Raw genomic sequence first — 12,221 nt, forward strand, 5'->3', positions numbered from 1 at the left:
TTTTCCAGTGATCGCCTGACATTTTACCCACCTCTTTTTGCCATTCCAGTATATATCTATGTGGCTATTTCTTTAACCATATGGGTAATGAATTATCATTTAGATTTACCTTTTCTTTCTTGTTTTAGCTTTAACCAGGTACTTTTACATATGATAGTAGTTACCTGTAGATAAAACAATTGCACTAAGTTTCAGACTGCAACCATCATTCCTTAATTTATTTTCAGACCCCCTAATATTCAGTTTGCAAGCTGCTCCTAGATTTAGATTTTTCTCATGTGGATGTGACTCTCCCAGTAATTCATGCTGGATATGAGTTCTGTGACTCCAGGATGGCTGCTGTCTGTAGTAGTTCTTATGCATCAGCACCGCTTCATCCTGTACTGCTTTCTATCTACATTGATAGCCTGTGTGATTCTCCCCTTTGCTCCCCTCCCTGTCTACACTCTAATTCAGTACAACTTGTGCGATTTTCCCTCTGTCACCAGATTATCAAATCCCTATCTCCTATTGAATGTGATGGGCGGTGCAATGTAGATAACAGCAAAGTTGTGTTTTTTTTAAAAACGATCATTTTTGCCCAAGTTATGAGCAATTTTATATTTATGCAAATGAGCTTTTCAATGGACAACTGAGCGTGTTTTCTCGTATTTCCAACTGGGCGTGTATTTTGTTTTTACCAACTGGGCGTGTATTGTGTTTTTACCAACTGGGCGTTGTGAATAGAAGTGTATGACGCTGACGAATTAGCATCATACACTTCTCATCGTTCCCACCCAGCTTCTTTCACTGCAGAAATACAGCGTGACGTCACCCACAGGTCCTTCAACCTTATCGTCGGACAAAGAAGATACATCGGCTCCAGGCATCCAAAAGGTTAATATGCTTGTCTCTAGGGAGTTTGCTATGCTTACCTGCACATGGTGATGCTGCTGCAAATCCAACTGTACTCTGACACCTGGAGAGGATGTGTCTTCTCTCTTCGACGCCAAGATTGAAGGACCTGTGGGTGACGTCATCATTCCCAGCCAGCTTCTTTCACTGCAGACACAGCGTGACGTCACCCACAGGTCCTTGAATCTTGGCGTCGGAAGAGAGAAGACACATCCGCTCCAGACGTCAGAGTACAGTTGAATTTGCAGCAGCATCACCATGTGCAGGTAAGCATAGCAAACTCCCTAGAGACGAGCATATTAACCTTTTGGATGCCTGGAGCCGATGTATCTTCTTTGTCCGACGACCAGATTGAAGGACCTGTGGGTGACGTCACGCTGTATTTCTGCAGTGAAAGAAGCTGGGTGGGAACGATGAGAAGTGTATGATGCTGATTCGTCAGCGTCATACACTTCTATTCACAACGCCCAGTTGGTAAAAACGCAATACACGCCCAGTTGGTAAAATGAGAAAACACGCCCAGTTGTCCATTCAAAAGCTCATTTGCATAAATATAAAATTGCTCATAACTTGGGCAAAAATGATCGTTTTAAAAAACAAAACAAAACAACTTTGCTGTTATCTACATTGCAGCGCCCATCACATTCAATAGGAGATAGGGATTTGATAATCTGGTGACAGAGCCTCTTTGTGTCTTACCCCCTCTTCACACTCGGATCTGCAGAGAGAGCTGACACAGCAAGGAGCAGTGTGCTGTTGCCTTTGTCAGAAAGAACAGGACAACCAGCTTGTTACATAGACCCTACAGTTGCTTTTAGCAAACAATTGAACAATAAAAAGAATTTCAATGCAAATATGTCCATAGCTTTTAAATTCTGCCTTGCATCTCTTTTATTGACCGTTTCAAGGTAAGGAATTACAAACCCCCTAATAGTTTATTGATAAAAGCATTAGTGCTAATTTGATAAAATAATAAAATTTGAAGGTACACTTAGAAATTGTAGATGACAAAGTGGGCAACTGGATGAACAAACCCAATATGCACATGCCCCATAATCTGCACTTTTCTGCAAGGGCATAGTACTGGACCTTGCATATACATCATTAAATATTGATAGTAAATATGAAAAGATGAATTGTGCTAAAAAGCGAATACCTTTAAAGGGAGTCAGTCATCAGATTTTAGCCTATAACTGTGTTAGCCGTTTAGAAGACTAAGTCAGTAGAAACATACCAGTGTTGAATACCTTAATTTTTGAATTAAGGTAAAAAAGTTTTATTCTGACGAGCGCTATGTCCACCGAGCCGGGAAGTGTCTGGCATCTTAAATTCCAACCCCTCCCCCTCTACAGGTGATTGACAACTCTGCTTGCCTTTATTTTCATACAAGCAGAGCAGTCAATCAACTGCAGATGCTCAAGATGTTTGACACTTTTCGGGTCGGCCGACACGGCGTTCGGCAGAGTAAAACTTATTTTTTACCCTGATGCAAGCACTATGATATTCAATACATCTATAGGCTAGAACAAAATGTATACTGGGTATGGCAACGACCTTTACAAGCCTTTCAGTTTAATTTATTTACATCTTGTTGCTAATATCGCTACTTTCATACTCTGGCCAGATGCTTTAATGGATGGGAAATCTTTCTCATACAGATTTAAGGCTTAGATATCAATAATGCCTCACCCCTACCTTCCGAAAATGATGCTGAGTTGCCATGGTTGTAGTATTTTCTCTTTCTGCATTGTGTGTGTGTGGTGTGTTAAGTGCATAAAATCAGTGAACCTTTTATTAGGCAAATATCAAAGTCACACACAGATGTTCATCTACGCAAGCTTTGAAAATCACAGTTTGATCTTTTCATCAGATGTCAGCGATTGCTATAGCAGATAACATAATTATATTTTTTAACCATTAATAGGCTGGAGAGCTTGCTGAACACCGTTGCCGTAAAAATGAAGGCACTTGTTCTAAGTAATCTGACGCATTCTCCTGATTGAACCTTCAGGATGCAGCAGCTAGATCATTCTCAACATTTCCTTTCAATTATCTACAGGGCTCTAGGCTAAAAAACAAAAAACACTTGGGCAACTTTTGGCTCCTAAGTATAAAAATTCCGGAGCGGAATGATTTACTGAATTAAAGGGGTTGTCCCACAAAACACATGTATCCCCTATCCACAGGATAGGGGATAAATGTGTTATCGCTGCGGGTCCGACCGCTAGGACCCCCAGCGATGAGAGCGGGGGACCGAAAGTCCCCCGAAGTGCTCCATGAGAAGCATGGGACTTCCGGGGTCTGTGTCCGGCAGCTCCATAGAAATAATTGGAGCGCTTGTGCGCATGCGTGAGCTGTTGTTACTCCTAGTCCGTTCCACTTTACAATCGTAGCATTTACAGTTGACTGCGGCAGATCAGAAATTTCATGAACTGACATTTGACAAAGGTGGCATACTATGACCGTACCATTTTTAAAGTCGATTGGCACTGCAGTACGACCTTTAGTCCTATTGTGAAAATTTAGGGTTAATCTGAAGCAATCTGCAGCAGGTGTCGGCTGTAATATACATCCAACATCCCACTGACGGACAGGGCCTCCAAACCCAGCCGTTTAACCCCTGAGATGCCACGTCAATGGCGACCGCAGCATCTAAGCAGCTAAAGCGGGTTGGGGATCCCTCTATCACCCTATCTGTGCCTCACAACACGGTCGTGGGGTGCTGATGGGTTACCAGGGCAACCTAACGGCCCACAGACTTGCCGTGGCCAGATTCGTATTAGGTCATGCTAAAGTCATGGCCTAATTGTCAGTCAATAATGCTTTAGTATATTAAGTATCAAGAGGTATGCTTTGTACTAAGAACAGTAGATAACATTTTGAAGTCCCGAGTGGGAATAAAAAAATTGGTAATTAAAGTTTTAAAAAAGTTTTATTAAGAAAACATACACATATATGGTCTCACCACTAATGTAATGCCCGGTACATTACTTTAACCACACACCGAATGAAAAAAAAACAATATTTGAATTTCCGTTTTTCTTTTTAGTTTTTCCATTCTCTCTCCCAAAAGAAAAATTAATAAAAGTTCATTGAGGATTTAAAAGTACCCCAAAATTGTTCCATAAAAAAATAGTAGTCTCGTAAAAGACAAGTTCACATACATAGATGGAAAAATTAAAAAGTTATGGCTCTGATTGCCGGAACAGAAAAAATATATTTTTGTTTCTATGAAATTTGCTTTTATTGTGCAGAAGTATAAAACCTAAAAACTCTACATATTTGCTATTGCGGTAATTGTAACAACCCATAGAATAAAGGTAGCATGTTATTTATACTGCAGGGTGAACGGCGTAAATGTAATCTTTTTGTTTTGGGTTTTTTTTTTCAATCTTTTTCTTTTTTTTTTCCGTTACTAAAAGGTATTTAAGTTATATGTACTCCAAAATAGTGCCATTTAAAAATACAACTCGTTGTGCAAAAACCAAATAAAGTTATGGCTCCCAGAATGTGGCAACACAAAAAGAAATGAATTTAAAAAAAGTTTTCAATGTGCAGAAGTAGTCAAATATATATATTTAAAACTAAAACCATATAAATTTGGCATCGCTGTAATTATACTATGGCGGAATTGTCTTTTTTCCTTCCGCCTCTGCCCCTCCAAAGGAAAAAAAAAAGCTGATCGAAGTTTGTCAAAGGGTTTATGCAGGTTCTGAAAATGTTGGCGTAATGACTGCAAATGAGCTAAATAAGCAATAAAAGCAGTACTTGCATATCCTTTTCCCCAGTGATCCAGCGCTGACACTCTGGCGGTGCTCCCAGTTTTTTTTTACATGCACTTAGTATGTGACTGCTGCAGCGGTGATGAATCGTATTTCTGGGATAATGCAGGTGTTCTTATTAGACATTCTCATCTTTACGGCTATGTTCACCTCCCGTTGCTTTTTATGCTTCTGTTTGACGTATACATCAGGAAAAAGCTCCCATCATATTCATTGAACGTTTGTTGTCATGGATGCCCAACCGTGGAATCCGTCACTGTTAAATGGACACATCCTGAACTGGGTTCAAGATGTATCTGATAGTTTTATGGGTGACTGATTCAACGGTTAGGCGTCCATTTAATGTAGAAGTTGTCTGCGGACTATAACTGTATCCATATATCACTTGACTTATAAGCCCATAACTTTTACCTGTGATATATGCCTTTTAGTGACCTAAGTCACTCTTAGGCTTCTGTGTTATATAAAATAATTTTTTTTTATACCTTGTGGATTACGTTTTTTGGAGGTGTGGTCCACTACGCTGTTCCATACTTAAAAAAATAAAATAAAATAAAAAGTATACCGATGTATACCAACCCAACGGAAACCAAAAGGGTACACTTTTGGCCTTTGTTGGGCTAATAGATCCCTATGGATACGGATGCTTTTAGTGTGTACGAAATGTCAGTGATAGTGAAGGAAATATTATTTAATTCCGCATCCGCTTTCAACACTTTTGTTCTAAAAGTCATGAAATAATTTTTGTTTGATTTAAGATGCTAGAGGTAATTTGTCTTTAAAGCGCACTTCCTTTAAAATAAATATATTTAAAAAACAAAACAAGAATAAATCCAGTTCCTAGAAATCTTTCCTGTTCTTTCTGTATTCTAATGATTGGACATTAATCAAAGATCAAACATCTTTGTTTTAGTCCCAGATTCTCACAGTGATCCCTTGACTTGTAACATCCATTTTTATTTAATTAATTTGACTATTTTTTTTCTTTTACCTTAATAGATAAACTCATCCTGAAAATCCCTTGGAAAAATTTGTACGGGGATGCGGTGGTTGCCACTCTTGAAGGTTTATATCTGTTGGTGGTACCTGGTGCAAGTGAGTAATACTAGCATTATTTGTCACTTTATACTACAAGTAGATTACAATAAGTAGTTTGCATGAGGTAATCGGAGTGCCAAAAGCTTACACTTCATAATAAATTGTGAATGCAGAGGTTCAGCGCTGTATGGTCAATTTGTGTTTTGTAGTGTAATTGAGAAGTTAAGCATCAAAACACATCTATTAAGGATTAGAAAACCTAACAATTATTTTGTCACTGTAAAGCGGCTTGCTTATATAGTTAAAATCATGCTATTATGCTGAAATAAATGAAACCATTTCTGCCTGAATCCTTATGTTTTATTTTTTTGTAAATTATAGTATTTCAGGTTTCGTTGCTATAAAATTGTTATCCCTATTAAAGCCCGGTGTTTCTAGCCGTTGGAGCTGCACTACAGCGTAACAGGCTAGTACATTCTAGTGTCCCGGGCGGCCGGTGGCATGTCCCGGTTTAAACTTGTATCTGCATCGTTAGGACGCAGATACAGTTGAATCCCAAGTTGGAGCAGGAAGCCGTCCGCTCCCTTCTCCACCACTCACTATGTAACGCCAGCCAAGTGCGGCTTAGCACAGACAGGCGCAATGCAGTGACGTCATCACGCTTGTCTGCGCCGAGCCTCTGAGCACACCCCGGGGACCTGCTGAGGGATCTCCTCCATTTATCATAACTGGGATAGGTGAGTATTTTTATTGGGTACTACAGGGGCGTTTTACTGGGCATGTGGGCAGCTATAGGGGCATTATACTGTGTGGGGGGGCACTATGGGGAATCTGTGTGGGGGGCTTGTGTGGGGGCATTATACTGTGTGATGGTCACTATAGGGGCATTATTCTGTGTGGAGGCACTGTAGAAGCATTATATTGTGGTGTACAGTTATGGTGGCATTCTACTATGTTGGGGCATCGTGGGGCATTATACTGTGCGGAGTCACTATGGGATCATGATACTCTGTGGGCTAAACGGGTGTGCATTGGCGAGGTTAGAGGCGTGGTTTAACGGGGAAAAAATTTGACGCTTTGCGTGCCGCATCAGTTGTCTCTCTTTACTATACTTCAAAGTTGGGAGGTATCGTTACTACTTCTTCTGCACTGTAAGACCCTGTTCACGCAGTTTTTTTTGTCGCGGAAACTGCACAAAAAAACGGCCAAAACAGCCTCCCATTGATTTTCAATGGGAGGTGGAGACGTTTTGTTCCTGCGTCATGCCCTTTCTTTGGGCGTTTCTGGTGTTTGATCCTCCGTTGACCTCAATGGGAGGCAGAGAAAGCTGTATTCGCAGCTCAATGGCCGCTGCATATTTCGCGTCAAAGGGTGCAGGCAGGTCAAAATCTGCCTCAAAATTCCTTCAGGAACTTAGAGCCAGATTTTTCCCACCAGCAAAAAACACGGCCTAATGCCGCCTTTTTTTTTTTATTTTTTTATTTTTAAATTTATTTATTTTGATTTTCCCCAAGTCCTGTATGTAATCAACCCCTTTTCTTTAGATACTATTGAAACTGATGAAAACGGACACCTTTTTTATAACTTTGTTTCAGTGATTTAAATGGGGTTCAGGGTTATAGTTGTAGGTATAGTGTGTGGGACAATTATTTCTTTCTGCTGATTATTAATTGTAGCAACTGGAACGTAGCTGGATAATATCTGATGTATTCATGGAAGTAACGTGCTTTTGTTTTGCTAAGGGCTGATTCAGACGAACGTGAGCGTTTTGCGCGCGCACAAAACGCTGCGTTTTGCGCGCGTGGCAGCACGTGGTGCTTTTCTGTTTACATTCATTCTTTTACTGCTGTTGCGCGAATAACGCTTGTCCCACGGAAGTGCTTCCGTGGGGCATGTGTGATTTTCACGCACCTATTGACTTCAATGGGTGCGTGATGCGCAAAAAACGCCTAAATATAGAACATGTCGTGTGTTTTACGCAGCGGACTCGCGCTGCGCAAAACTCACGGACTGTCTGCACTGCCCCATAGACTTGTTTAGGTCCATGCGACCCGCGTGAATACCACGCGGGCTGCATGGACGAAAATCACGTTCGTCTGAATCCGCCCTCAGAATGTAAAAAAAAACATTTCAACCCTTTGGCAATCCATGATTCATTGGTGATGTTCAGAAATCTCTGCCAAACCGGCTGAAATAATACAATAATATATTTCTGCAGTATTGTAAATTTGATAAGTTTTATTTTAGTAATATCCTAAAAGAAAAACCCCTGCCAGAATAGATAGAACTGGGCAGTGGTTTGCACAAGAGTAATCACGCTATGTTAATTATTAGCGAGATTCCCTAATTTAATTCCTTGCCAGCTGTAAGTTTGGGAGTATCGGCAGGAAACTGCTGTTAAGCCCCCCGACCTCACACATCCTGGTTTTTAAAGGTGTTTCCCCATCAGACATTTATGACATATCCACAGGATATGTCATAAATGTCAGCTAGATGCGGGTCCAATCTGTAGGACCCGCACCTATCTCTAGAACACAGCGTATTCGCCCTAGAACCCTCTACATATTCCCTCCGAGAAACCGAACCACGTTGTATAGTTTTTCGGGCAAAATTTCCGCTGTGGAAAGCAGTGGTAGGTAAAAAAAATAATTCGCACTTACTCCGGTCGTAGTCATGGCGACGCATCCCTCTGTTGTGCAGTCCGGTATATTGGGAAAACGCTGCAGCAGTCACCATGGGATGAAACGTCATCCGGGAGGCCAGCCTGGAAGAACAGCAGAAGATAGTGTCGCTACGACAATGCCCGGTTTGTAAGTATACGTTTTTGTTTTTTTCTAAGTTGCGATTTTTGTGGCGGTATCACTGCTATTCCACTGCAAAAGTCACAACACTTGGCTATTTGTCGCGGGTTATACATCCCCCATTGAATTCAATGGGTAAAACATGCAACAGAAAAGAAACGAAAACGCAGCATATATTGATATGCTGCGGATTTAAAATCTGCACTGCAGGTCACTTTATGAAAGTTTTTCGCTGCAGCGTGGGCATGCGATTTTCTAGATCTCATTCACTTTGCTGCCTCCTTAAATTCTGCGGAACTTCCGCACAGAATTCCGTTGTGGAAATACCACTGTTTTACACTACGTGGGAACCCTCCCTTAATGTGTACAGAGAGCAATGCACATCACAGACACAAACCGGTGTGAATTTAATGAAAAACAAAAATGTATTCACATTTTATTGCTAAAAGAATTTAACTGTCTGCGAATGTGTGCATCTTTTAAAGAAATACACACACACACACACACACACACACACACACACACACACACACACACACACACACACACACACACACACACACACACACACACACTCTTCCTATATTCTTCATATATCGTTCTAGTTTTTCCCACAGAAGTTCGGTTTGAGGCCGTCCACACCTTGAACTCTGTCATGTTCTTCTAACTATTCCTGAACAATTTTTGCAGCGTGACGTGGTGTATCTACTGAAAGAGGCCTCGGCCATTAGGGAATACCATTGCCATAAAGGGGTGTACTTGATCTGCAATAATCTTTATGTAGGCGGTACTTGTCAAAGTAATATCCACATGAATGCCTGGGTCCAAAGTTTCTCAAGAAAACATTGCCCAGAGCATCACACTGCTGTCACAGACTTTCCTTCTCACAGTGCATCCTGGTGCCAGGTAAGTGAAACACATCCGGCTGCCCCATTATGTAAAAGAAAACCTGATTTATCAGGCAAGGTCACCTTCCATTGTTCCATGGTCCGGTTCTGATGCTCATTTGCCTATTGTAGGCAGTTTCAGCAGTAAACTGGAGTCCGCGTGGACACGGCAAGCTGCGATGCCCTATGTGTTCTTACTCTCTTTATTATCATAGCCAGCATTATTTTTTTCTTTTCAACAATTTGTAGCTCTTCTATGGGATTGGACAAGACAGGCTAGCTTTTGCTCCCCATGCTCTGACCCATCGTCTAGTCATCATAATTTGGCCCTTGTCAAAATCTCTCAGATCCCTACTCTTACCATTTTTCCTGCTTCCAACACTTCAACTTCGAGAACGGACTGTTCACTTGCTACCTAACATATCGTACACACGCCTACACTCAAGCAAGCACACAGACGCGCGCACACCTCCAAATTCTGATTTACTTCTCCATTAACATACAGCGTGCATTGCTCATAAAATAGAATTTTGTAGAATTCTGTACTGGGCCGTACCTTTGTCATCCTGGAATTGTATGAATAAAAATTACAACTGGGTATTTCCCTTCCCCTTGTTAGTAAAATGTGTCTCTACACAGTCTGACATTGTCAGCATATAAACTTAGAAGATTGACAGCAGAAAAGACCACAGGGTCCATCTAGTCTGCCCTTATGTTATTTTCTTTACGTCATTATCTTCGTATAGATAGGTTTATCCCAGACATGTTTACTCCAGTCAGCACTGATTGGACAGTGTCAAACTATGTATGGATACACCCTGTACACATGGGGAATGGTTGCCACATTATTCATGCAGAGTTCGAAGTAAAGATGCTCCTGTATTATTGTTTTCTGGATTTTTCTAATTCTACAGATGTCCGTTGAGCTTACAGGTGTTCCTCTGCTTCTCTTTTGCTATATTGATTGCTGTGTATATAATATATGAAGTGTCAGTGTCTGATCACACTGTGAGATCGCTTGTCATGTATTGGTGCCATAATACCTGTACATGAACATGGTGCCTCTCTCTTCTAACAATTTATTTTATCCATTCTATATACAAGTTTCATTTTTGTGGTAAGACTTTGAAGAAATTCATTAATTGTTTTTAAATGTGGTTTACTCTTAAGGCATAAAATATGATTCCGAAAAAGAAGAAAGGCATCTACAAGAGGCAAAACAGAGGGAGCTTCTACGGATTGAAGAGGCGCTACAGAAAGCTGCTGAGAAAGGTAGGTTGTTATTACGCCAAGGTTTGTCTGCTTGTCTTAGTGTTTTGAGGTTATAAAAATCTTATTGGTTCCAAAGAAACACGTAAAAATTATTGTAATTTTTTTTGTTACTTATCTGCTTGCCTTTGGCTGAAGGACTTGGCGACTGCTACAACTTGCAGAGTTTTATGTGTAGTAAGAAACAGTCTGGTGCGTAGAAATTAATACTTTTTTACATACCACAAACCTCATTTCCATTCATTGTGCCATTGATTTCTTTCTTACCTTCGTGTAACCTGAGCTCTTTAAAGTCATTCTGTTTTTATGCATCATCATAAGGGAGAAATTGAGCATTTAATGTATTTATTCTTTATTATTTTTTTTACTGATAACCTAAGGTTATGTAACGTTGCCTTCAGAGGCTTTGTTCGAAGATTGTCGGCAGCCCCAGCAAATTAAATGGGAATATTAGCGCTGCATGCAGTGATATTCTTCCCCTCAAAACTACGAAAAGCACGCTGTAACCTGACCAACCCCATTGGAAGTCAATGCTGGCAGAGAATTGTAGCTTCCATAATGAACGGATGTCACAATGTAAATGTGAACACGGGCTAAAAGAAAATCTCTTCTAAAAACATTGAGTTGGGTGGGGGTTTGCATAAAAGAGTGCGTTATGTTATATCGGAGAGATGCCCTATTTTAATGCTTTGAGTTTGAGAGTCACCACAGGAAACCATGCTTTTTAGCCTCCTGATCTCTCACGTCCTGGTTCCTAATCCCATCATACAAAGTTATGGCATATGGCTAGACTATGCCAACACTTTCTGATCGATAGGTGTAGAAATGCCAGATCCCCCACCGAAGTTGTGTTAAAGGACCCGCAACCTTCTTTCACGCTGTTTCCGCGTCTGAATTTTTCCCTGCACAGCAGTGCTCCCGGTCACCACCTGTGGAAAGGAATGGGAACACTGCTTTATTTAAATAAATGGGGCTGTGCTGCAGTGTACAGTGACGGCCGAGTGCGCTGTTATGCAGGGAAAATCTGCATTGGGACCCACACTGATCACGACATGATGGCATATCCTAGCGATACCACTTTGTCTGATGGTAATAACCGTTTAATAAACCCATGATTTGGGGCTCATTTTCAAGGGGAAGGCCAGACCTTTTAGCCCCTTAAACACACAGCCAGCAGAGCATTGATAATTTATAGGACTTTCTGAATCTTAATGTCGCATTCAATATGAAACTTTAGAGGCGCTCAAACTACATGTCGTGGGATGACCTAGTGAAGCCCCCATTTAGTGATGTGATCCAAATGTGTATCTCTGGTCCGTTGTTGCCTGTCACTAACCTCTGGGAGGAAGGTTCTGTCTCCTGTCAGAGCAATAGGAAAAAAAAAAAGTGGGGAGTTGAATAGCAATTTCTTACCTAAGCACCCCTATGTGCCTATTCCGCGTCTATTGCTGGGGCCATACTTTCGACGTATATGTCGGGAGAGTTTCACGGTGTAAAGGCCAAACTTGCACCACAAAAGTGGTGTGAACAGAGTCTTACCAGGTCTAGGA

At 41.0% G+C, this 12,221-nt stretch overlaps 1 protein-coding gene across 6 annotated transcripts in view; it reads left to right on the forward strand.

The window, feature by feature from the left end:
* Positions 1 to 12,221, forward strand: part of VPS13C (vacuolar protein sorting 13 homolog C) — a 396,337-nt gene that overhangs the window by 38,351 nt on the left and 345,765 nt on the right. For 3 of the 6 annotated variants that reach the window (XM_075857708.1, XM_075857702.1, XM_075857703.1), the window contains exons 4-6: positions 5,676 to 5,771; positions 10,573 to 10,674; positions 10,810 to 10,863. In XM_075857708.1, the coding sequence (XP_075713823.1) occupies positions 5,676 to 5,771; positions 10,573 to 10,674; positions 10,810 to 10,863 (252 nt within the window). The remainder of the gene's footprint in view (positions 1 to 5,675; positions 5,772 to 10,572; positions 10,675 to 10,809; positions 10,864 to 12,221) is intronic. The other 3 variants (XM_075857705.1, XM_075857706.1, XM_075857707.1) reach the window with 1 other exon arrangement.

This window comes from Rhinoderma darwinii, chromosome 3, assembly GCF_050947455.1.
Source record: "Rhinoderma darwinii isolate aRhiDar2 chromosome 3, aRhiDar2.hap1, whole genome shotgun sequence".
NCBI classification, from domain to species: domain Eukaryota; kingdom Metazoa; phylum Chordata; class Amphibia; order Anura; family Rhinodermatidae; genus Rhinoderma; species Rhinoderma darwinii.